General features: G+C 44.9%; 1 protein-coding gene across 14 annotated transcripts in view; it reads left to right on the forward strand.

Moving 5' to 3' along the window:
* Positions 1 to 23239, forward strand: part of NVL (nuclear VCP like) — a 172077-nt gene that overhangs the window by 63490 nt on the left and 85348 nt on the right. For 13 of the 14 annotated variants that reach the window (XR_008319197.1, XR_008319200.1, XR_008319198.1 and 10 more), the window contains exons 17-21: positions 4667 to 4786; positions 7394 to 7493; positions 10693 to 10799; positions 16820 to 16896; positions 17357 to 17436. Coding sequence is in view for 8 of the 14 variants with exons in the window: in XM_053308106.1 (XP_053164081.1) it covers positions 4667 to 4786; positions 7394 to 7493; positions 10693 to 10799; positions 16820 to 16896; positions 17357 to 17436 (484 nt within the window). In the remaining 6 variants the exon portion in view is untranslated. Of the gene's footprint in view, positions 1 to 4666; positions 4787 to 7393; positions 7494 to 10692; positions 10800 to 14664; positions 14825 to 16819; positions 16897 to 17356; positions 17437 to 23239 lie in introns of those variants that run through there. The other variant, XR_008319209.1, reaches the window with a different exon arrangement.

The raw sequence follows: 23239 nt of genomic DNA on the forward strand, positions 1-23239 counted from the left end.
TTTCTTGCAAAACTCTTCTCCATGTGCCTGGTAAGGTCATGTGCCACTGTTGGTTTGTTTTTAGATTAATATACTGTTTGTCTAGAGCTGGGTTGTGTGGACTCCAGCTGTACAGTGCCTGTAAGTCGCAAGTCAGACAGTTCTAGGTTGTTGAAACAGTGTCTGAGCCTGGTCAGTGGCTTTAGCTCAGTCTTCAGCTGTGGTGGCAGCCTACCTCGAAGGAGTCATGTGCTCCTAAATTGGGATCAGAGCAATCTCTCTACTGAGGATAGATCCCAGGAAAGCACAGAGTAAACCCCAGTGCATCACACCTGTTATGCTCAAACACAGAACTATGGTTTGTTTAAACTATGGTTAATTGAAACAAACCTTTATCACACCATAGTTTGATATCCCTGATTTGTTAACTAACAAGAGCTTGAACAACCCACAGGCCCCAAGTTTGGATATCATAGGGATCTGCAATTAGTTCAAAAGTGGAAGCTTCTATCTCGTGCAGTGGAGCAAATGCATGAACACAAGGTTTGTTCTCATAATAGTAAACTGCCAGATTGGTCTCCAGGATGTCCCATAGAGACCATATTACTCCAGTTCTAAAAGATCTACACTGGCTACCAATAGGTTTCTGGGCAAAATACAAAGTGCTGGTTGTTACCTATAAAGTCCTTAATGGCTTGGGCCCATGGTATTTAAGAGAATACATTCTTTGTTATGAACCCTGCCACCTGTTAAGATCTTCAGGGAAGGTTTGTCTGAGGGTGCCACCGGCTCGTCTGTTGGTGACTCAAAGGTGAGCCTTCTCTGTAGTTGCCCCAGGGCTGTGGAATGCGCTTCCTGCTGAGATTAGAGCTGCTCCACCCCTGTTGGCTTTTAGGAAACAGCTAAAGACACATCTCTTCATCCACACTTTTTAGTTAGTTGGTGTGTTTTTATGGGTATTTTAATTAGACTAGCTGACACTGCGCAGAGCATCTGTACGCTCTTTGGGGCCGGCAGTTACCTCTCCCCCCGCTCGGCCCCAGTCTCTGCTTCCGGGCCAGACCACCTCTCCTCCCCACTGCCACTTCTCCCCCCCCACTTCTTTTCCCCCTCCTGGGCCTTGCCTCTGCGGCTGGGCCCACCACATCTGGCCTCCACGGCTGGGCCACGGCGGCAACCAATCATCCTGGGTGCACATCAGCCAATCAGGCATGTCCACCGCCCAGCCAATCAGCTGGGCTGTGGGATGCACATTCCAAGGCACACCCAGGAGAATTAATATAATAGATGTTTACAGTGAGGGAAATAAGTATTTGATCCCCTGCTGATTTTGTCCTTTTGCCCTCTGACACAGAAATGACCAGGCTATAATTGGAATGGTAGGTTTATTGTGGCTGTGAGAGACAGAATAACAACAAACAAACCCTCAAAAGCCCAGTGCCCAAAAGTCAGCTATGGATTTGCATTGTAGTGAGGGAAATAAGTATTCAGTCCCTTCACAAAAGATGTCTTAGTACTTGGTGGCAAAACCCTTGTTGGCAATCACAGAGGTCAGACATTTCTTGTAGTTGGCCACCAGGTTTGCACACAACCCAGGAGGGATGTTGTCCCACTCCTCTTTGCAGATCCTCTCCAAGTCAGAAAGGTTTCGAGGCTGATGTTTGGCAACCTGAACCTTCAGCTCCCTCCACAGATTTTCTATGGGATTAAGGTCTGGAGACAGGCTGGGCCACTCCAGGACCTTCATGTGCTTCTTCCTGAGCCACTCCTTTGTTGCCTTGGCTGTGTGTTTTGGGTCATTGTCATGCTGGAATACCCATCCACGACCCATTCTCAATGCCCTGGCTGAGGGAAGGAGGTGCTCACTCAAGATCTGACAGTACATGGTCCCGTCCATCGTCCCTTCGATGTGGTGAAGGTGTCCTGTCCCCTTAGCAGAAAAACACCCCCAAAGCATAATGTGTCCACCTCCATGTTTGACGGTGGGGATGGTGTTCTTGGGCTCATAGGCAGCATTCCTCCTCCTCCACACACGGCGAGTTGAGTTGATGCCAAAGAGCTCGATTTTGGTCTCATCTGACCACAACACTTTCGCCCAGTTCTCCTCTGGATGATTCAGATGTGCATTGGCAAACTGCAGACGGGCCTGTACATGTGCTGCCTTGAGCAGGGGGACCTTGCGGGCACTGCAAGATTTCAGTCCTTCACGGCGTAGTGTGTTACCAATTGTTTTCTTGGTAACTATGGTTCCAGCTGCCCTGAGATCATTGACAAGTTCCCCCCGTGTATTTCTGGGCTGCTTTGTCACCGTTCTCATTATCATTGCAACTCCATGAGGTGAGATCTTGCATGGAGCCCCAGACCGAGGGAGATTGACAGTTATTTTGTGTTTCTTCCATTTGCGAGTTATCGTGCCAACTGTAGTCACCTTCTCACCAAGCTGCTTGGCGATAGTCTTGTAGCCCAGTCCAGCCTTGTGTAGGTCTACAACCTTGTCCCTGACATCCTTCGACAGCTCTTTGGTCTTGGGCATGGTGGTGAGTTTGGAAGCTGAGTGATTGCTTGCTTCTATGGACAGGTGTCTTTTATACAGGTACTGTAACAAGCTGGGATTAGGAGCACTCCCCTACAGAGGGTGTTCCTCATCTCAGCTCGTTACCTGCATATAGTGAAAAGACACCTTTGAGCCTGAAATCTTGCTGGTTGATAGGGGATCGAATACTTATTTCCCTCACTACAATGCAAATCCATAGCTGACTTTTGGGCACTGGGCTTTTGAGGGTTTGTTTGTTGTTATTCTGTCTCTCACAGCCACAATAAACCTACCATTCCAATTATAGCCTGGTCATTTCTGTGTCAGAGGGCAAACGGACAAAATCAGCAGGGGATCAAATACTTATTTCCCTCACTGTATATGTTTTAACTGTTAAATTCTTGGTTTGTTTTATAGGCGTGTGTCCGAACCGGTCCGGCGGCCATTCTATAGAATGGCCGAACTGCCGGACCGGTTCTGCCCTGGTTGGTCCGGTCCGGGTGGGGGGGTATTGCTTTAAGGGCGGGGAGGGCTTGTTTACCCCTCCCGCGCCTCTTTGCCCCCGCCAGTGGCCGTAATTTACTGTAAAATTGGGTCGCTGGAAACCAGCCGCCCCAGCCGCCGCCGCTTCCGCCGCCCCCCCCCCCCCGCGAGCAAATTAGAGGGGAAAAAGGCTACTGCCTACAAGGAAGGGCTACTGCCGCCCTGCCGCCGCCACCCGCCACCCCCCCACGAGTGCTCACCAAGTTAGAAGACTTTAGAGAGGAGCTCGCGAACAGAGCTCCTCTCTTATCGAAGCCTCCGGCCCAACTGGGGCCTTGGGCTCGTGCGCACGCGCGCTAGAGCTCTTCTTCCACTAGAGCTTTTGCCGGAGGCCCGGTCTACCCGCCGGGAGGAAGCCGGGTAGACCGGGCCTCCGGCGATCGGAGGCCCGGTCTACCCGGCTTCCTCCCGGCGGGTAGACCGGGCCTCCGGCAAAAGCTCTAGTGGAAGAAGAGCTCTAGCGCGCGTGCGCACGCGCCCAAGGCCCCAGTTGGGCCGGAGGCTTCGATAAGAGAGGAGCTCTGTTCGCGAGCTCCTCTCTAAAGTCTTCTAACTTGGTGAGCACTCGTGGGGGGGTGGCGGGTGGCGGCGGCAGGGCGGCAGTAGCCCTTCCTTGTAGGCAGTAGCCTTTTTCCCCTCTAATTTGCTCGCGGGGGGGGGTGGCGGAAGCGGCGGCGGCTGGGGCGGCTGGTTTCCAGCGACCCAATTTTACAGTAAATTACGGCCACTGGCGGGGGCAAAGAGGCGCGGGAGGGGTAAACAAGCCCTCCCCGCCCTAAAAGATAGGCTCCCCTTTGGTGCTGGTCCGGACTGCTCCGGACCATGCACATCACTATTGTTTTATGCTGTAAACTGCCTAGAGACTTCAGTAGTGGGCGGTATGCAAATTTGCTGAATAAAATAAACTGTAGTTTACCATTGGTCTGAACTAGGCCTCATATTCATGGCTGGACAAATTCTGGTCACCTCTGCAAAGACTGAGATTATTTATTTGTGTGAAAGTCATTTGATGCAAACTGATCACTGGATTACCAAAAAACCAAGATCAATGATATTCGGTAACTATGGAATTTGTTTATTAGCTAATAGAACTTGCATGGACAGACATATGGTTTCAGTACTACAGTAGAAGAGATCATGTTTCAGATGTAATTTTTTGTATATAAGATGTTAATGTATTGTTTAGTAGTCTGATGTGTTTGATGTAAAATAAATGAGTTAAATAACAAGATGGCCCTGGTGACAAAATGCAAGAATGCCATGTGATTGTATAAATGATTCAACTGCTTAACTATTATTATTAGTATTATTATTATTACCCATAGGCTTTGTTGTCACCTATGTATATACTTTTTCCAAACTATTTAGATGTGATCCCTGTTGGGATGATGTTGGTTCAGAAAATGCTTTCCACCTGTAGTGAGGGGAAAGTGACCTGCGAGTTCAAAGCTCGCTCTCAGTCTCATGGTGTGGTATCTTGAGGGCCAAGGAACCTCTGAACTGGCCCTGGCCCTTTTGAAGTGCAATTCCAGATGATCAGGTGTACTCCTCTAAGTAAGTAGAGATCTTTCACAGGATTTTATTGAGGATTTTCCCCACTCTCTATTTTAGTACGTAGGGGAAAGCGAGCGTGCTGTTCGTCAGGTTTTCCAGCGTGCAAGGAATTCTGCACCTTGTGTCATATTTTTTGATGAAGTTGATGCTTTGTGTCCTCGGAGATCAGACCGTGAGGTGAGCCTCAAAACATTTCCACAAGTAACTGTGCTTGCATAATGGTTTGTGAGATATAAATGAACCCAAGCTAGGGCATGAAGACTGAAAGGCAAGGTTTCAGTTCATGTTTCCTCGGTGAAAATCTAGTCATGTTGTTAGTATCCTGTAGACAATCCATTGTGTTCATTTGTAATTTATGTTTTAGACTGTAAGCCCTTTCGGCACAAGAAACCTCCTTATTATTCTTTTTCTCTGTAAATGCTTTGAGAACCACATGTTCAGCGTGAAGATGCACTAAGAACAGCATCACTAAATGACAACCAATGCGCTGCCGGAATGTGCTTTAATCATATGAGAGGGTTGTTCTTCTGTATCACCACTCTGCATGTACTGGAAAATGTATGTAGAGGGTGGTTCAGATTATCACTTCCTCACACGATTAAATGACACTCAGACAACACATCGGGACATCCTTTAGTGATGTCAGGGTGAGCGCACTCTGTCCATCCCTGCCATGATCACACAATGGGGCTTGTGATCATCTGAACTGGCCCAGTAATAATAATAATGTATATGTTACTCTGCTCATCCGTTATCTAAACTATGAGGTGTCAGGTGTGAAGTATGCTTATTGTTCTCCAGAGAGAAAATGGTTCTTTTTGAATAAATTTAGATAAATCTAGACCCATTTCAAACCAGCTTTCAGGCAGGCTGTGGGGTGGAGACTGCCTTGGTTGGCCTTATGTATGATCTCCAATTGGGAATTGGCGGAGGCAATGTGACTCTGTTGGTCCTTTTGGATCTCTCGGCTGCTTTCAATACTATCGACCATAGTATCCTTCTGGAACATCTGAGGGGATTGGGGATGGGAGGCACTGCTTTGCAGTGGTTCTGCTCCTACCTCATGGGCAGATTTCAGATGGTGTCTCTTGGAGAATGTTGTTCTTCAAAATCTTAACTTTCCTATGGTGTCCCTCGGGGCTCCGTATTGTCTCTGATGTTGTTTAACATCTACATGAAACAGCTGGGAGAGATCATCAGGAGATTTGGTGCAGGGTGTTATCAATATGCTGATGACACCCAAATCTATTTCTCCATGTCAACATCATCAGGAGAAGGCATAACCTCCCTAAATGCCTGCCTGGAGGCAGTAATGGGCTGGATGAGGGATAACAAACTGAGGCTGAATCCAGATAAGACAGAAGTACTTATTGTGCGGGGTTGAAACTTGGGAGACAAGTTTGATCTGCTGGTTCTGGATGGGGTCACAATCCCCCAGAAGGAGCAGGTATGCAGTCTGGGGGTGCTTCTGGATCCGAACCTCTCTCTGGTGTCTCAGGTTGAGATGGTGGCCAGAGGTGCTTTTTATCAGCTTCGGCTGATGCACCAGCTGCGTCCATTTCTTGAGATGAACGGCCTCAAAACAGTGGTACATCTGCTGGTAACCACTAGGTTGGATTACTGCAATGCACTCTATGTGGGGTTGCCTTTGTACATAGTCTGGAAACTGCAGTTGGTTCAGAACACGGCAGCCAGGTTGGTCTCTGGGTCATCTAGGAGAGACCATATTACTCCTGTGTTGAAGGAATTATACTGGCTGCTGATACGTTTCCAGACAAAATACAAGTTGCTGGTCATTACCTATAAAGCCCTAAATGGCTTAGGCCCTGTGTATTTAAGAGTACGTCTTCTTCACCATGAGACCTACCGCCTGCTAAGATCAAATAAGAGCCTCCCCATCTTTGGCAACTTTTAAAAAGGCACTGAAGACACATTTATTCACCCAGGCTTTTAATTAGATTTATAGTTTTAAATAATTTTAATACTGGGTTTTAAATGTTTTTAATCTTTTAAATGATCGTAATTGTTAATTGAGTTGATGTTTTAAATGATTGTAATCGTGAACCGCCCAGAGATGCACATTTTGGGTGGTATAGAAATATTTTAAATAAATAATAATAAATTCCAAACATGACTGTAACATAACCCTTGCACTCGCAGCTACTAGTGTTTAAATATCATTACATCAGGCAGCTCTTTCAAGCTGTTTCAGAAAGCAATCCTGTTCTCCCGCTTGAAATTTCACTGTAGACTTTCAGCCCCTGATCAGGTGACTACTGCATTTATTTGTGCATTAACCTCTTTCCCTCAAGATTTTATGATGGGGTAGGTTAGAAATCCATAAATTTAGTTTTTTGTGGGTGAAAACAAGAGAGTATTGTGGCATCTTAAGAATTAACACATTTATTGTAGCATAAACAGAATGGATTTGAGCCCACTCTTCAGATGCATGAAGTAATATCCGTAGCTGGCAGGTTTGCAAGGCCAAAGACAAAGGAGAATGAGGGGGGATGTAAATAGTGAGGTCAACGGGCCATGGAAATGCAACAGGTACAATCCTTAAGGTGTCACAAGACTCTTTGTGATTTTTTGCCATAACAGACTAACATAGGTCCCCCCTGGGAGGTTTTTGTGGGTGGAATGACAGACTGAAATTAGTTTGGAAAATGAACCAAGAAATTATATCTTCAGGAGTTAAGATAGGTATGAAAAACCTGGGTGACCTGGAGTATGTGATGTTTTTGTCGTCTTGATTTCACTGAATTTGCATTCTTACTCATACAGTCAGGTGCCAGCGTCCGTGTGGTGAACCAGTTGCTTACAGAGATGGATGGTTTGGAATCTCGTCGTCAGGTTTTTATTATGGCAGCCACCAACAGGCCAGGTAATAACCATTAAACAGTTGGGCCTTATCTTAGGACCATTGTGTGTCTATTTAGCCACGTGTACATGTGTTTGGAAGCAGCAATGTATTTGTGATAAATATACAAAGACTTGTGTTTTCTGCACCCACCTAGAAAAATGTTACATGCAAAGCAACTCTTATTCCAGCTGATTCAAGTGTTTTAGTAACATACTAAAAACCAGTAGCCCTATCAACCACTACTTTTCAGCTTCAGTAAAGCTGGAGGAGTGTTTTTTACTTCCTCTCTGCTTTTCAAATATGGGCAGAAAGACAGGCAAAACTATTATCTTCATGGTAGAGGGGTGGAGATTGAGCCACTGCAGAGGTTACTTGAATTTAGAAATAGAGTCCTATTTACAGCAGAGCATTGCCACTGAAACCTCGTAGCTTCTGTGGATGTACTTCTAACATTCTGCTTATAATAAAGTTCAAGCTGCTTACAGCTTTGTGTGGTTAAGTGGAGAGTTCCTGCGGACACTTCCAGTGAGCTGTTTATATAAGTCTTGGTATATATCAAGTAGTGATTGTGAATGTTTAGTAAGCATATTTAAAGGAAGGTTCTTCTCAACAAAGAGGGCTTTCATAGTGGTGGAAAGCCCTAGGAATGCCCCAACAAGTAAGCGACAAAATTTGGGAGACAAGTTACAGCTAATTTGTCTTGATGCTTTGAACAGTTCTTGAGTTTTGTCATGTTTTTATTTTACTGCATCTGTTTTTTTTTTTTTAAATTTTAAAAAGCAGAAGCAGAGGAGAAAACCATCTCTAAAGGTCTTCTCCTCTACCATGGTTCTTAGTAGTGTAGATCTGCATTTTTTATTCCCAGAATGCAAATACTTCTTGTTCTGCTCCAACAGTTGTTCAGGTCATGTTGACTTTCTCCCCACAAAAATAAAAGTTGAGAGTGATTAATGAGCATACCCTCATACCTTGTCCAAAAGACTTATTATAGTTAACTCCTGAATGCATACTAGCAAATGTATTTTTCACTGTGCTCTGAAGAAGCCAAACATATCTTGAGACAAACTTACTTGGTGTGCTCTTATTAACAGAAACATATAACATTTTGCAAAATGTATGTACCAGTTGGGCTTTCTAGAAGCCAAAATTGAGATGAGCTGGTGGAGGTCATGGGCACCGCATATACTTTGCATGTAGAAGGCCCCAGGTTTAATCTTCAGTGCCTTCAGTTAATGTATTATTTTTTTAAGTGTTACAACTGTTTTTGTATTTTATTGTGATTTTTTTGTTTTAAATGTGCTTTTAATTGTATGTTTTATTCAATTGTTTTGTGAGCTACTCAGAGTTGTCCTTTATCTTCCTTTGGACCAATTGTTACTAAACTAGAAAATGTTGCAGAAAGATTATGGTTATTTATCCAGTGAGTCATCCCTCTCTGCTCCTCTTACAAGACAGTATAAAGCTATAGCCCTAAATACTCAGGGGTTTCTGCTTGGAAAGTACCTGTTAAGTATTCTTTCAGCGTCTCATTTTCAAAAGAGAATCTAATGGAAGTGTTGGTCCCATAGTGCATCTAGAGGAGACTCCTTGATTTGTTGACGCTCTGCTATACATGATAAATACATGTCAATGTAGAACTAAGCACATTTGTGGGTCGGCTATTTTTAAAGCATGCAGCAGTTTCCCCCTTAGTAGATCTTGTTTACCTCTCGCCTAGTGCTCAGCAACTAGATGAGCTGGCAGATCATAGGATCTAGTCATGCTGTGTCGCTTTGCTGCTCCCTCTAGGAAATAACCCTCTCCTAAGGCACTTGCTGCCACCAGCCAACTAATTATCTTTTGATACTGATAACCCCAGGCTGATGTACTGTCTATTCTGGGAGGGAATGGAGACTATAGCCCAGTCAGTGGTTTTCTGACACAATCGTCTTCCTACTGCACCGATCTGTCTGGTGCTGACTGAGCCTAAAGGACTCCTTTTATCAGCTAGAAAGGCACAGGTTAGGAGTGAACCAGCTATAAGCCATTTGTAGGCTGAATTTGGTCTCAGTAATCAGGTGCCTGCAACTGATCCAGCCAATTCTTAGAGGTAATCCTGCAACTATCTCTACAGTAAATGCACTCCTTAAGTGATTAGTTTCCTCTTGGTAACCAAGGGTAAGGCATACTATGTGCACAAGGCCATAATATGGTGTGGGGATAGAGAGGTGTGAGAGAGAAAGAAATGTTTACATTTCCTCTCAACGTTTAAAAACTTAAGGCATCTATTTTGCTGGAGATTATATAGTATACTTTAGAAGTTCAGCTTTCAAGTCTTCAGAGTTTCTGGCAATATGCTTTCTCCAGACAGGTTCAGACATCAGAACCATGGTTTAATTTAACTAAGGTTTAATTAACATTCTAGATTAACACCACAGGCAATAATTAAATAGTGGCGGCCAGTGAGAGCACCACTGGGGATGGGGGGGCACGTTGCAGGAGGTACCTTTAAAACTAAATTAGATAGTGCTTACCAGTGTTACCACCACACCTACAAGGTGCAGCGAGCAGTGGTGCCGTGCCTGGCATCCTGCGTGGTGTGGCAGCTCCGAATCTCACCAACACGGAGGTCATGTGTGTGGTCAGCAATACCATGACCTCTGCATGTGCAGAGGCCTGGTGAGTTTCAAAGCTGCCATGTGGGATGCCGGGCCCTGCAGCTCGCTGCACCTTGCAAGTGCGGCAGTAACACTGGTAAGCATTATCTAATTTAGTGTTAAATATGCTCCCAGCAGCACCCTCACCAGCCACCACTGTAATCAAATCTGGTTTTGTTTGGGTCCTATCCCATACTTGTGGTTTATTTGGGTCCCGTCCTTTCTTCTTATGCCCCTAATCTAGGTTTGCTTCTCTTTGTGTGACAGTCCTGAGATGGCAAAGCTGCTGAAACAAAACTAAGATTAAACTATGATTGCAAGTTAGCACATCATACAAGTCCATAGTTAAAACAAATAAGAAAGCTTCAAACCTTGGGTATCAGATTCTGGTTTCACTGCCCCAAAGAAACCACAATTTGTGGACTGGCATAGATTCAGACATACAAACTAATCACAGTTAGAGGAAACGATGGCTTCATGTGATGGCTGAATGAGCCTTCTCTTCTCTCTCCCCCCCCCCCCCGCCGGTCTACCACTTTTGTATCTAATATCTGATTATTATTCTCTTATCATTTCTCCATCAGATATTATAGATCCAGCTATTTTGCGCCCAGGGAGACTGGATAAAACACTGTATGTAGGATTGCCACCACCTTGGGATCGCCTTGACATTTTAAAGACTATAACTAAAGTAGGTATGGAGGTGGGGCATAAAATGTCAATTCTACCTTTTCAGATCAGTGGGAGGTTGCAAAAAACCAATTTTGCATAATACAAAGTAACTTCTACTCCTGTTTTACCTTCCTTTGGGATCATTGGGAGCGTTGTATCTGTAAGAGATGCAGGACTGGGGAAGGTTTCGATCATGCCACTTACAGCTCTTGTCTCAATGGACATATGGTCTGGACCAGGAAATACAAAAATAATAGTTCTTCATCTGCCAGTACAGGAAATGGCTGGTTTATAAAAAGGATTCAAATGTGATATCCTAAATAGTAAACAACATATTTATGCAGTATGTGTCTATACTTCTCAACAACTCCTTGTTGGCCTGAAAACTATATATTTAGACTTACCACCACCACCACCCCAGTCTACCACTCAAGAAGGCTATTATTATCTGCCAAGCCAAAATTAGCATGGTGCAGTTAGCAATGCTGATTCTGTGGCCTGCTTCAGACATCACGCCAAACCTCGGGTAAACATAGCTGAGGTAGGTGTTTCTGATTGGATGCACGAAGCTGATCTGGATTGTGATCCATTGAATCCATTAGAATGGGTTCTGCGCCAGCACATAAGACTCCCGGTGCGGAGTACCACAGCTCCTTTTCAGCGCTTGCACCCTACCCCATGTACTGGTTCCTTGCTTCGTTGTGAGTACTGTTGCCTTTGGGAAAGTTTAGGACAAGAGTTAAACGAGTGTCTAAGGCCTGATTTAGAAAAGTCCTACTGAAATCAGCCAAAATTACTAGGCAAGCACTTAGTACTGCAAAACACTTGGCGGAATCAGAATCAAGAGCCATGAGTACCTCCATCACCCTAAGGAGGCATGCGTGTCTTGGCTTTGCGGCTCTTCAATATGATATGAAGGACAAGGTTGAGGGCCTCCCCCAGACTGATGCAACTATGGAAAAGCTGAAAAAGTCTAAATTTACCGCAAAGACTTTTGCTTCCACTTCCACCACTTCTTTTACAACTAAGACAAAGATGTATAGCAGAGCATGCTCTGGCTACAGGCAACAAGAATGCCGTGACTTTAGGAAACATTACCTGCCCCTTACTAGACGACTGGCTACTGGCATCAAAGGACAGAGAAGGGTTAAATTCTCAAATACAGTACTTACTGCATCTTCTACAGGACCTCGGAATAGAGGTCAAATGAAAGAAATTGCATCTCAACCCTCTGAAGACGATCTCGTACATAGGGGCTGTCCTGGACGGCAGAGCCTGCTTACCTCAGGACCAATTCCAGGCCATAACAGAACTTGTATGTCAGTTCCAGTCCACTCCACTGCAGCATGCGAAACAGATACAACACCTCCTAGGCCTGATGGTGTCCTGCAAAACAACAGTTTGGCACACACACCTAAAAATGTGAAAACTGTAGTTGTGGTTCTTATCCAGCTTCCACCTGAATGTGGATTCCCAACAAAAGAAGTTGCTGGTTCCACATCAGATCATCCAGTCCTTGAGCCTGGTGGACATGAAAGGGGAAACTTTTATGGGGAGTCCCCTTTCAACAACAGTCTCCCACAGTGTGGGTGACAACTGATGCCTCCATGTTGGGATGGGGAATCACTGCAATGGCAAGGTAGTCCAGGGGCAGTGGAGTTGCCATCAACAGCAACTCCACATAAATTTCCTAGAGCTCTTGGCAGTATTCCAGGCCATGAAGGCATTCCTACCTATGCTCAGAGTCAGGACTGCTCAGATACAACTAGACAATACAACAGCAATTGCCTATATAAACAGACAAGTGGGGGATGGTGTCCGGGTCGCTGTGTGCATTGAACGTACAAATTTGGCACTGGTGCATCAGGCACAGTATCACCCCTGGGCAATACAATTAAAAGGGATAGAGAATGTTTTGGTGGATGATCTCAGTCGCACATTCACAAGGGAAGAACAACATGAGTGGGAGCTGAACAACAAGTACTTGTTTCCAATATTCAGAGTGTGGGCATACCCCCATATAGACCTTTTTGCGACAGCTGTCAATACCAAGTGTACGAAGTTTTGCATGAGGGCGGGTCATGACCCACGGTCATTGGAAACATAGGAAGCTGCCATATACTGAGTCAGACCATTGGTCTATCTAGCTCAGTATTGTCTTCACAGACCGGCAGCAGCTTCTCCAAGGTTTCAGGCAGGAATCTCTCTCAGCCCTATCTTGGAGAAGCCAGGGAGGAACAGGAACTTGGAACCTTCTATTCCTCCCAGAGCAGCTCCACCCCCTAATGGGAATATCTTACAGTGCTCACACTTCTAGTCTGGGATATGTTCCAGATGGCTTGGTCTCAACATCTGTTGTTATCTACCTAGGATTCAAGGTAGTTAACAATAAAATCAAAATGTGGTTAACCCAATATTGTATCTCATGTATGTTAATATCTGCAAATTAAAATTACCCAGTGCTTATAAACTAGGTCATTAAAAGCTACTCCAAATAACACTTCCCTGAGGCACTTCCAGAGAGAACTCAGGATTAGACTTTGGCAGGTGTCAAAAGAAAGGGAGTCGAACCGTTGCATGGTGGCCATTGGGAATGCCTCCTTGTGCTGTCATGGTACAGACTTGAGCACAGGTAATATAGTCAAGAAGATGCTGTCAACAGACCTTGGATTGCAACATTGGGGAGGGGACATTCTCTCTGGTACACTGAGCACAAGATTTGGAAGACTTCAGACATCATAAATGAAGGCCCAAACCTTTTGAGGTTTTCATTGTAAGCTATGTTGCAAGCTGCTATGATCTAACCAGTTTTATGTGCGTGTCCCTTCTGCTTTTCTCATTACAAGATTACATTGACTGAAAGATGACATTAGAGTGGAAGCATCAGGTTGTTTTCACCATCTCTTTTCTGAGTGGCGTTCTCAAAGAGTTATTTTATATTCCTGCCTGTTTCTCTAAGCCCACACCATTTTTGCAAAACATCATCCACAAGCTAGTATCCTGCTTTATTCAGACTGCCAACAACTACTGTGCTTACTTAGAACATGGCTGAGAGAGTTTTAGGGCCTAGTCAAGAGGGGAACAGTAGAATAAAGCTGCAGATTTCACAGTAATACTCCAGACTTCACCACTGTGTTTGCTTGGACCAGGGCTTCACAACTGATCAAGTCCCTTGTGGCCTTTTTGTTCCTCCCCTTGGTCAGCTCTGTGCCTAACCCATTTGTGTCTGATTGGGATGCATGGCACTTCATCATAGCTCTACAGGACCCAAGCACATGAATGAATAAATTTTATTTTGTCTGTAACCAGTTACAGTACACAAATTCAAACCATGATCCACAATACAGTATGACAAGCTACCTTACACTCTGTTCCTTGTTAGACTTTAATAACAGCATAAAGGAAAAAAATTAGGCATGCCAATAGCATGGTTGTTTCATTGGTTGGTGAAGTTAATAACATTAGCCTATAGGAAACAGAGTAAAACCTGTGCTATCTATAAAGGCTCGCTCCACAAGGAGAGTGTCCATGTCAACAAGAAATTTATCTGGAATTGCAGCAGCAGACATTTGTAAGACAGCAGCCTGGGTGTTTGAATAGCCCTTCACTAAGCATTATGTATTAGACATTCACAATGCAGTGCAGGCAAACTTCAGTAGAGTGGTGCTGAAAAGAGTTCTGTAGTAGCAACACTATGCCCACCTCCATGGATAAGCTAGCTAGTTACCTAATAATGGTGATGACAAACAGGTTGCGTACCTGTAACTGATTATCTTTGAGTGATCAGAGTACATTCCCATGACCCTCCCAACATTCCCCGCTGCAGTGTGCATTACCTAATCATTATTGCAGGACTGCTCATCATTGCTGGTTTGCCTTTCCAGGAACTGAACATTATGTTCTCCAGCCGCCAAGGCAGTGGGCACACTGTACACAGTGGGCAAGGCTGGAGTGCCACAAAGAGCTATAGAATTTTGTCTGCAAGGCTGCTCTGCAGGCACAATACCCAATATTGGGAATGTACACAAAGATAATCAGTTACAGGTAAGCAGCCTGTTTTTTCTAGAGTTAAACAGTCAAATATTTGTTACAGAATGAAACTAGATAGATATGAAATTGAAGACTGTTCCATAAAATCTAATGAGCAATTTTCAAACTAAATTGAGTGCAAACTGTGGTTTATCAATATTTGAAAATTAGAGCATTTCTAACAACACAGTAATAATTTGATACAATATGTAATGTATTATAAAGATAAACTGTGCCTTCAAGTCGGTGTCAACTCCTGGCAACCACAGAGCCATGTGGTTTTCTTTGGTAGAATACGGGAGTGGTTTACCATTGCCATCTCCCGCACAGTATGAGATGATACCTTTCAGCATCTTCCTATATCGCTGCTGCCCAATATAGGTGTTCTCCATAGTCTGGGAGACATACCAGCTGGGATTTGAACCAGCAACATCTGCCTTTCTAGTCAAATCATTTCCCTGCTGTGCCATTAGGTAATGTATTATAGATATCTGTATGTGTTTGTTGTAGCAAGTGGATATAGCAATAACCTTTTTAAAACAAAAACCAAAGTGGTTACTACTCTTAAGTTCAAGTGTAGTAAGTAAGTGATCCAAATGCAAAACTTGTGTTGTGTAAGATGGAGTGGGTGAGTGGCTGCATCTTCTCCTGAACTGTGAATAAAACAAAGCATGTTTTGGCCTGTTCCTACTTGTCTAATGTGGACTTGATATTTGGCTGTTCACCGCTGCTAGCAAACTGTTTCAGGCAAGAAGTTTACCAGATCTGCTTCTCAAATTGCTTTATGTTGAAAGTGCATTTGATTTATTTGTTTTAATTATTAAAGGGATTTCTAACATGTCTTTCCATTCCAAAAAGAACACTCAGAATACTTAATAATAGTCAATAAAGTAATGCTGGCACCTAGATGATTGAGGACAGTTTTGATGCTTTCTTTTAGGAACCTAGTCATGCAAGCTGTCCAGTGACTGGGTGTTTCCGTAATTGCGAATGACTATTAATTGGCACAACTCTTTCTGTTTCTACTCTGGTATCCATAACAAGAATAAGTGCTTCTAACTAAGTCACTGCAGTTTATGGTGGTGGTGTCCACTATGCAATTTGTGACCAGTATGGAAATGCCCAGCATGCTGCATATTGAAACCTGCCAAATTTTAAGTCCACCCAACTATTCAGCAGACGATTGTCTCAGATGCCAAGAACCCCTGCTAATTGGTCAAAGGGGCTCTCATATGTTTAGCAGGAGCAGAGCAACTTGTCTCCAGTGGCTGTTGCTGCTGTCTCCTCTGTTTCTTTTTCTTTCAAGATTATGAACTCTTTTGGGAGAGGGAGCCATTTTCCTATTGGGCAGCAACAATATAGGAAGATGCTGAAAGGCATCATCTCATACTGCGCAGGAGATGGCAATGGTAAACCCCTCCTATATTCTACCAAAGAAATACCATACAGCTCTGTGGTCACCAGGAGTCGACAGCGCAACCTTACCTTACTTTTTGCTTTGTAAACTGCTTTGAGAACTCTTTTGTTATATAAATAACTACCAGGCAACTGCTACCATTACAGCTGGGCACTTTGCCCCTTTTTTCACTTTTCCATGACCTCCATTAATCTGTTTTTTCATCATTTACCTAGAAACAACAAAATGTTCTTCACATACTGCTCTTTTGTTTTTATGCCATCTGTCTTTTTACCCGACTGCAGATCCGCAGATAATAAATTCACTGGTATCGAGGCCCAACTGTACAAAAAAACTAGCTCTTGTTATAAATAAGACTTCTGATGCTAGCAGTGATAACCAGGCTGAGAACCTGTAAGTGCCTTAGACTAGCTTTTAGCGTTCCTCAGAAATTTACAGAACTGTTTAGTATTAAAAGAACTTGAAGTAAAGAAGTGAATATGCAGGTTTGATTCCAGAAGGTTGAGTGGAAAACTTATTCAGTCCTAGATAGATACATGCATTGCATTTGGTGCCCTTGTCCCTAAATATATTTTCTGTCCTCATCTTGATAGGATGGAACCCGACCCCCTCTTGAGGTTGATGTGGATCTTGAAGAAATTGCTCATGATCCCCGTTGTAATTGTTATACGTGAGTGGCTTCTCCTTGTTCATCTTCCATCATTTCCTGCAGGAGTTGTTCATTCTTTTATGCTTTTGAATTTTCAGTAGCATGTACTTAGCACATCACCCCACATACTGCTCTTTTGACACTTTTTCACCATGAGTACAGCTCTGTGGACTTAACAAATGGTCTAAATTTCTTCCTGCTTGGGTCCACTTGTTTCAAACACTGCTGAAGTGTGGTAAATTTACACAGGTCTTGGGTGTGCTCATTTTACTTTTTTGTTTTCCTTTGAACAACAGAACTTCATGTTTGGGGTTTTCTTTTAAAGAAAGGCGGTATAAAAATGTAAAAATAAATAAAAAATAAAAATAAATGTTCTATCAGAAATACCTTCTGAAAGCTTGCTATGTTTGTATTTTATTTGCCTGAGTGAGGAGGTATATCCTAATATGACTCATTGCCTTTCCATTTTACATCTTCGTAGAGGGGCAGATCTTTCAGCTCTAGTGCGGGAGGCCTCTGTTTGTGCCTTGAGACAAGAAATGAGAACGCCAAATGGAAAAGGTAAGGAGAGGGGAAATAAAGGGAGGGTCTTGGATCCAGAAGTAATTAGTCCAAGCAGAAAGACATTTCTGTTTGTATGTGGGTGGTGGGATGATTTCCACCAAATCCCACCTCTACAACTCTCCCCCACTTACGTTTCATTTCCCACACTATTTCTGAAGTTCCCTCAACTCTCAGAAGTGGCTTTGTTGAGTGAGTGGGTGTGGTGGCGTTGTTGCTGGGAGTTGCAGCAGCAAGCGAGGGCAGAAAAGCCATTTTGCACAAACAGAACATTACTCACCATTTTCTGGATCCAACCCATCACTTGATGATGAAACCAGCTGTAGAATTTCTTAGTCAGCTGCTAAAAGACCATTGGGCTGTTCAAAGAGCCATTTATGTTGTATGACATTTGCTATCTCACCTATGGTGCCACATCCATGTTTGAGTGGGGTATGTATGTATGTGTTGAAAAGCTGCTGAGCACGAGATTTACTGAAGGAATATATATAATGTAAAAACTACTCTGCTACAGCAGGAACTTATTAGATAAACAGTAGGACTGACCAACTATAATTGTCTGATGTATTGCAATCCTTGGTCAATCCTACCTTTTTATCTAAGTGATTAGTTGACAGTTTAAATGAATGTGCATATTACAAAAACATCATTATAAGTGTCTGTCTGAGATGGGGTGGGAATGTAAGATCATTTAAACATTCATTGGTTTAATAAACAAAAGCTACTTTGGTTAATATTTAAATTTTAAAGCCATCTTTAATATTGTTTTCATTTCCTATTAATGTTAACTCTCCAGAACTTAAAATGCAAATAGGGGTGCCCTTAATTCTCGACCTTGCCAATTATAATTGGGCTCCGCTGATTAGCAACGAAAGCTTCAGATGACTGATCTGTGGTTTAAACTGATTACAGCTTGTATTCCCAAATGATCTGGATCAAGATCCGTCAAGATCCATAAGAATGGGCTCTGCGCCTGCGCAGAGACCTTGCGGTAGCTATGCCATAACTTGTCGAGGTGTCCAAACCCCACCTCCACGCGTGCAGTGTGCTGTTTAAGGGCAGCTGGACACCGTGTTCTTCACTTCTTTTCCAGCCACCTCAGTGTTTGGACCTCAGCCTGCCGTTTGTTGTCGGATGGTTCCTTTTGGGTTTGATTTGTGAAAGAAATTATTCTTGTTATTTCTTTGGATTCTTCGTGTTTTGACCTGGACTGGCTGACGTTTATTGATTGTGTATGACTCAGACTGGCTGACGTGATTGTTTCTGTGTATGACCTGGACTGGCTGACGGCTTTGACTCTGCTTTAGACCCATGGAACGGACTTGGATAATCTTAGTAAAATGGCGGATGACAAAAAGACCTTTAAGAGGTGTGAGGGCTGTAATGCCAAACTCCCCGCGAAGGATTCACATGATCTTTGTCTAATGTGCTTGAGAGAGGAACATAATGTGACGGTGTGCAAGATTTGCCTCTCCTTTTCTAAACAGACCTGTAAGAACCAGGCTCTGCGGCTGCGTGGCACTATTTACGACGAGGTATTGAGCCCCTCAATACTGGGCACACCTCGTAAAACGCCGCTGGGATCTGCCTCAGCACCATTAGGGCCTTCGACATTGACGCAATCAGCACAGGGCCATCAGCCACCCTCGACTTCAACATCAACGCTTTGTCATCATAAGCCGTCGATGACGACACCGACGTACAAAAAGCCTTCAGGGTCAACGTCAAAAAAGTCAGCCCACCGAAAATCCTCGATGCCGACACCAAAACATTCGACATCGATGGCTCAATGAGATTCTTCGGCGTTGACTTTTACTTCTTTGACATCATCGTCTGACTCCACGCCATCTTGTCGTACTCATGATGCCACCTCCACACCAAGCAAACTGCATCCTTCGAAGCACATCGACGTTGATCGTTCGGATTTGCCACTGGTGAAGCATCAGCATCTGATATATTTGACGGGGAGCAGACGCCTTCCCCAGCAGGCCTGCAAGATCCTCTGTCCCTTGCTGTCCCTCCGATGCAGCTTCAACCGCCTCTTCCCATGGCCTGCACTGCGTCGATGTCGACTCCTCAACATGGTCAGGATCTACTACTGACCGCGAGTTCATTAGGCACCAGAGCTCGCTCCCTGTCACCAGTGGCTACCCCACTATCTTCTTCAGCTCCCTCAACACCAGTTCCGCAAGCTCCCTCGATGTCGACATTGCACACACTGATAGTGTCGACATTGAAGCAAGTGACGCCAGGTCTCTAGGCACTGATACCGGTCTTTGATGCTGAAGGGGATGATGAGCCTTCTGATTCGGGGGCTGCTGGCCTGGACACCTCTGAGACACATACCATTTTATCAATCTTGGATTCGACTTCAAGTATGCCCTCGACATCAACTTTTAAGGGTTTTCTGTCCTCTGACACTGAGGTTTCTGCTGCTCTACTTGCACAACAACCCTCCTTGTCGGCTGAGCATCTCAGGGCACCTCTACCATGGCACATCTGTGGTTTTACACACGTCCCTACCTCTGTGACAGCCCCAGCCGTCCCATTGGGGGCCATCTTACCTGGAGCACCCTACGATTTTACAGACTGCATGCAAGTCTGAAAGCCATACACTCCTCGCCTGACTTCTGTCTCCTCAGCGGCACAGACAGAACCTCTACCTATGTCACAACGGTCCATACAGACCATGAGCCCGGCAACCTGCACCGTTGCCACACAGACTACCCCAGCATTGACCCAGCTGTTGTCAACAGAAACCCAGACAGTTTTACTGGCCTCACCCGCCTCCTCAGCCTTGGAGCATTATGGCTCTTTGGATTTCAAGTCCAACCCTGAGGACGAGGAGACTGTGGTAGAGCCTCTGACTGATGTAGCCCCTGTCACTTACGTGTCGCCTAATGAGGAAATGAAATCTTACCACAAACACATCCGTGCTATGGCGGAGGCACTAGGTTTGGGTTTGCGTTCAGAGTTACAGACCATAGATGATCCTGTATATAATTTTATGATCAAAACCCAGAGCACTGCGCTGATGGCGTTGCCTATGCTCCCGGCCATCACTAGAGCTGTGAAATGCGCCTAGGAGGTTCTCCATACCTCGACCCCCACCTCTGAACACCTGGAGAGTTTATATAGAATCGAGGGAAAGGACAACACATATTTGTTAACACCCAGCACCTAACTCCTTGGTGATAGACAGTGCTTCCTCATCTAAGTCTGGGAAACAGCATGTAGTCCCCCGGAAAGGGAGGGAAGGAAGTTAGATGTACTCGGCCACAAGGTTTATTCTACTTGCCTGTCTATCAAGGTGGCGAACTATACGGCATACACTGCTAAATACACTCATAGTGTGTTGGAGAACTTACTGGCGGACTTGGACACCTTGGACTCTGATGCCATGGACAGCCAGGCGAGATAGGTTCTACTCCCACTATTTCCAGATTCCAAAGCGGGACGGGGGTTTACTGCCCATTGTGGACCTTCGCCGCCAACCACAGGAAGTACCTGAGGTTTACCGTAGGCAACCAAGTGTACCAGTTCAATGTATTGCCCTTCGGCCTGTCCACCGCCCCAAGAGTTTTCACCCAATGTATGGTGGTGGTGATTGCCCATCTACGGACACAGAGGATCTTGATTTACCCATACCTCAACGACTGGCTCCTAAAATCAAAAGTCAGAAACGAGTTACTTTCGCAGATCCAATATGCATTGGACCTGCTGCAGGACTTAGGCATCCAATTGAACTGGAAAAAGTACCACTTGGATCCAGTTCCTGTCATCAGTTATATCGGGGCCCTGCTGGACACCACTACCCAAAGGGCATTTTGCAGAGGACTGTTTCCAGTGAATCCAGGCCCTCATTCAACAAATTCGGAGCCAACCGCTGCAGCCTGCACAGTCTATCCAGCAGCTTCTAGGACTGACAGCATCATGCAACACGGTTATCCGATATGTTTGTCTAAGGATGTGGAAACTCCAACTGTGGTTTCTTTTGATGTTCAGCCCAATCCGTGACAGCCAGCGGAAGCGTCTGCTTCCTCCACCATAAGTCCTGAGATCACTATCATGGTGGTCCGACTGGAAGAATCTTCTGGAGTGTGTACCTTTCCAGAATCCATTACCATCTGTCTGGGTCGCAATGGATGCCTCCCTTCTAGGATGGAGGGCTCATTGCGATGGCTGCTGGATACAGGGGAAATGGTCCCCACAGCAAAGCAGCCTACATATCAACTTTCTGGAACTGCTTGCTGTCTTCCAGGCCCTTTGCACATTTCTACTGCTTGTCCAGGACAAGACTGTCCAGACCCACCTGGACAATACCACGGCCCAAGCTTACATCAGCCGCCAGGGAGAGACGGTATCTTGCACATTATGTGGCCTCAGTGCCCAACTGTGGCACTGGTGCCTACGACACCAGGTTTCTCCAATAGCAGTTCACATCAAGGGCCTGGACAATGTCTTAGCTGACGATCTGAGTCGTGTTTTTCTTCAAGAACGTCAACACGAGTGGGAGCTCAACTCAATATATCTGATTCCTCTGTACCACCACTGGATGAGACCAACAATAGACCTGTTCATGACCTCTAAGAATGCGAAGTGTTCCCGCTTCTGCTCCAGGGCAGGACACGATCATCTGTCCTTGGGGGATGCGTTTCAGTTGGACTGATCGAGGGAGACTCCTTACAAGTTTCCTCCTCAACCGTTAATCACCAGAGTGGTGGCATGCCTCCTCTGAGAACCCACCTCCATGGTGGCCAAGACGGTCTTGGTTGCCACAGGTACTCAGACTAGCGAAAAACCAGTACCACCTGCTGCCTCGGGTTTCTGACCTCCTGTCCCAAGACAGTGGTCTTGTTCTCCACCCAGATGTCAAAACGCTTTGCCTGACTGCCTAGCAAATAAGCTCCTAGACAATATTTTATTGAACCAACGGAAGCCCTCTACCAGATGAAATTACCTAAAGAAGTGGCTCAGGTTCAAATATTATGCAAAGTCCCAGGGTTTCCTGCCAAGGCGGGCTACTGTGCGGGACGTACTGCTCTATCTATCAAAATTGAAATCCCAGGGCTTGGCCAGTGTCTCCCTAAGAGTATATTTGGCAGCTCTGTCTTCTATACACCCTGGGTGCGAAGGTGTAACACTGTTCTTGCACCCTTAGTGTAAAGCTTTTTTGAAAGTCCTGACTAATCTTTTTCCGCCGATTAAGACTCCAGTTGAACCCTGGAGCCTGTCCCTGTTGGTCTCTATGTTGACACAGGCACCCTTTGAGCCAATGGCTACTTCAGATCTGAAGCTACTCTCCCTCAAAACAGCTTTTCTGGTGGCTATCACCACGGCAAGAAGGGTGAGTGAACTGATGGCACTGAGGATCGACTCCCCTTATACAAGGTTCTTCCCGGATAAGGTCCTCATACGCTTGGACTCCTCTTTTCTACCAAAGGTGGTCTTGGAGTTCCATTTAAACCAGGACATTGTCCTTCCAACCTTTTTCAAGGGTCTAACATCTGCCTTAGAACGTGCAATCCACTCGCTAGATGTCCAACAGTCACTCCGTTTTTACCTGAATCGCATTAAGGATTTTAGATTTACAGCGCGTCTGTTTATCACCTACAAAGGCAATTCCAAGGGCTCCTGTCTGTCCAGACAGGGTCTGTCAAGGTGGTTAGTGGAGCTTATCAAACTTAGGTACAGACTATAGAAAGAATCTCCACCAAAAGCCATTAGAGCCCACTCCACTCGGGCCTACACTTCATCAGCAGCACACCTCTTGGGGATCAGCTTCCTGGACATTTGTAAAGCA

This window comes from Hemicordylus capensis, chromosome 1 (genome assembly GCF_027244095.1).
Source record: "Hemicordylus capensis ecotype Gifberg chromosome 1, rHemCap1.1.pri, whole genome shotgun sequence".
NCBI lineage: Eukaryota > Metazoa > Chordata > Lepidosauria > Squamata > Cordylidae > Hemicordylus > Hemicordylus capensis.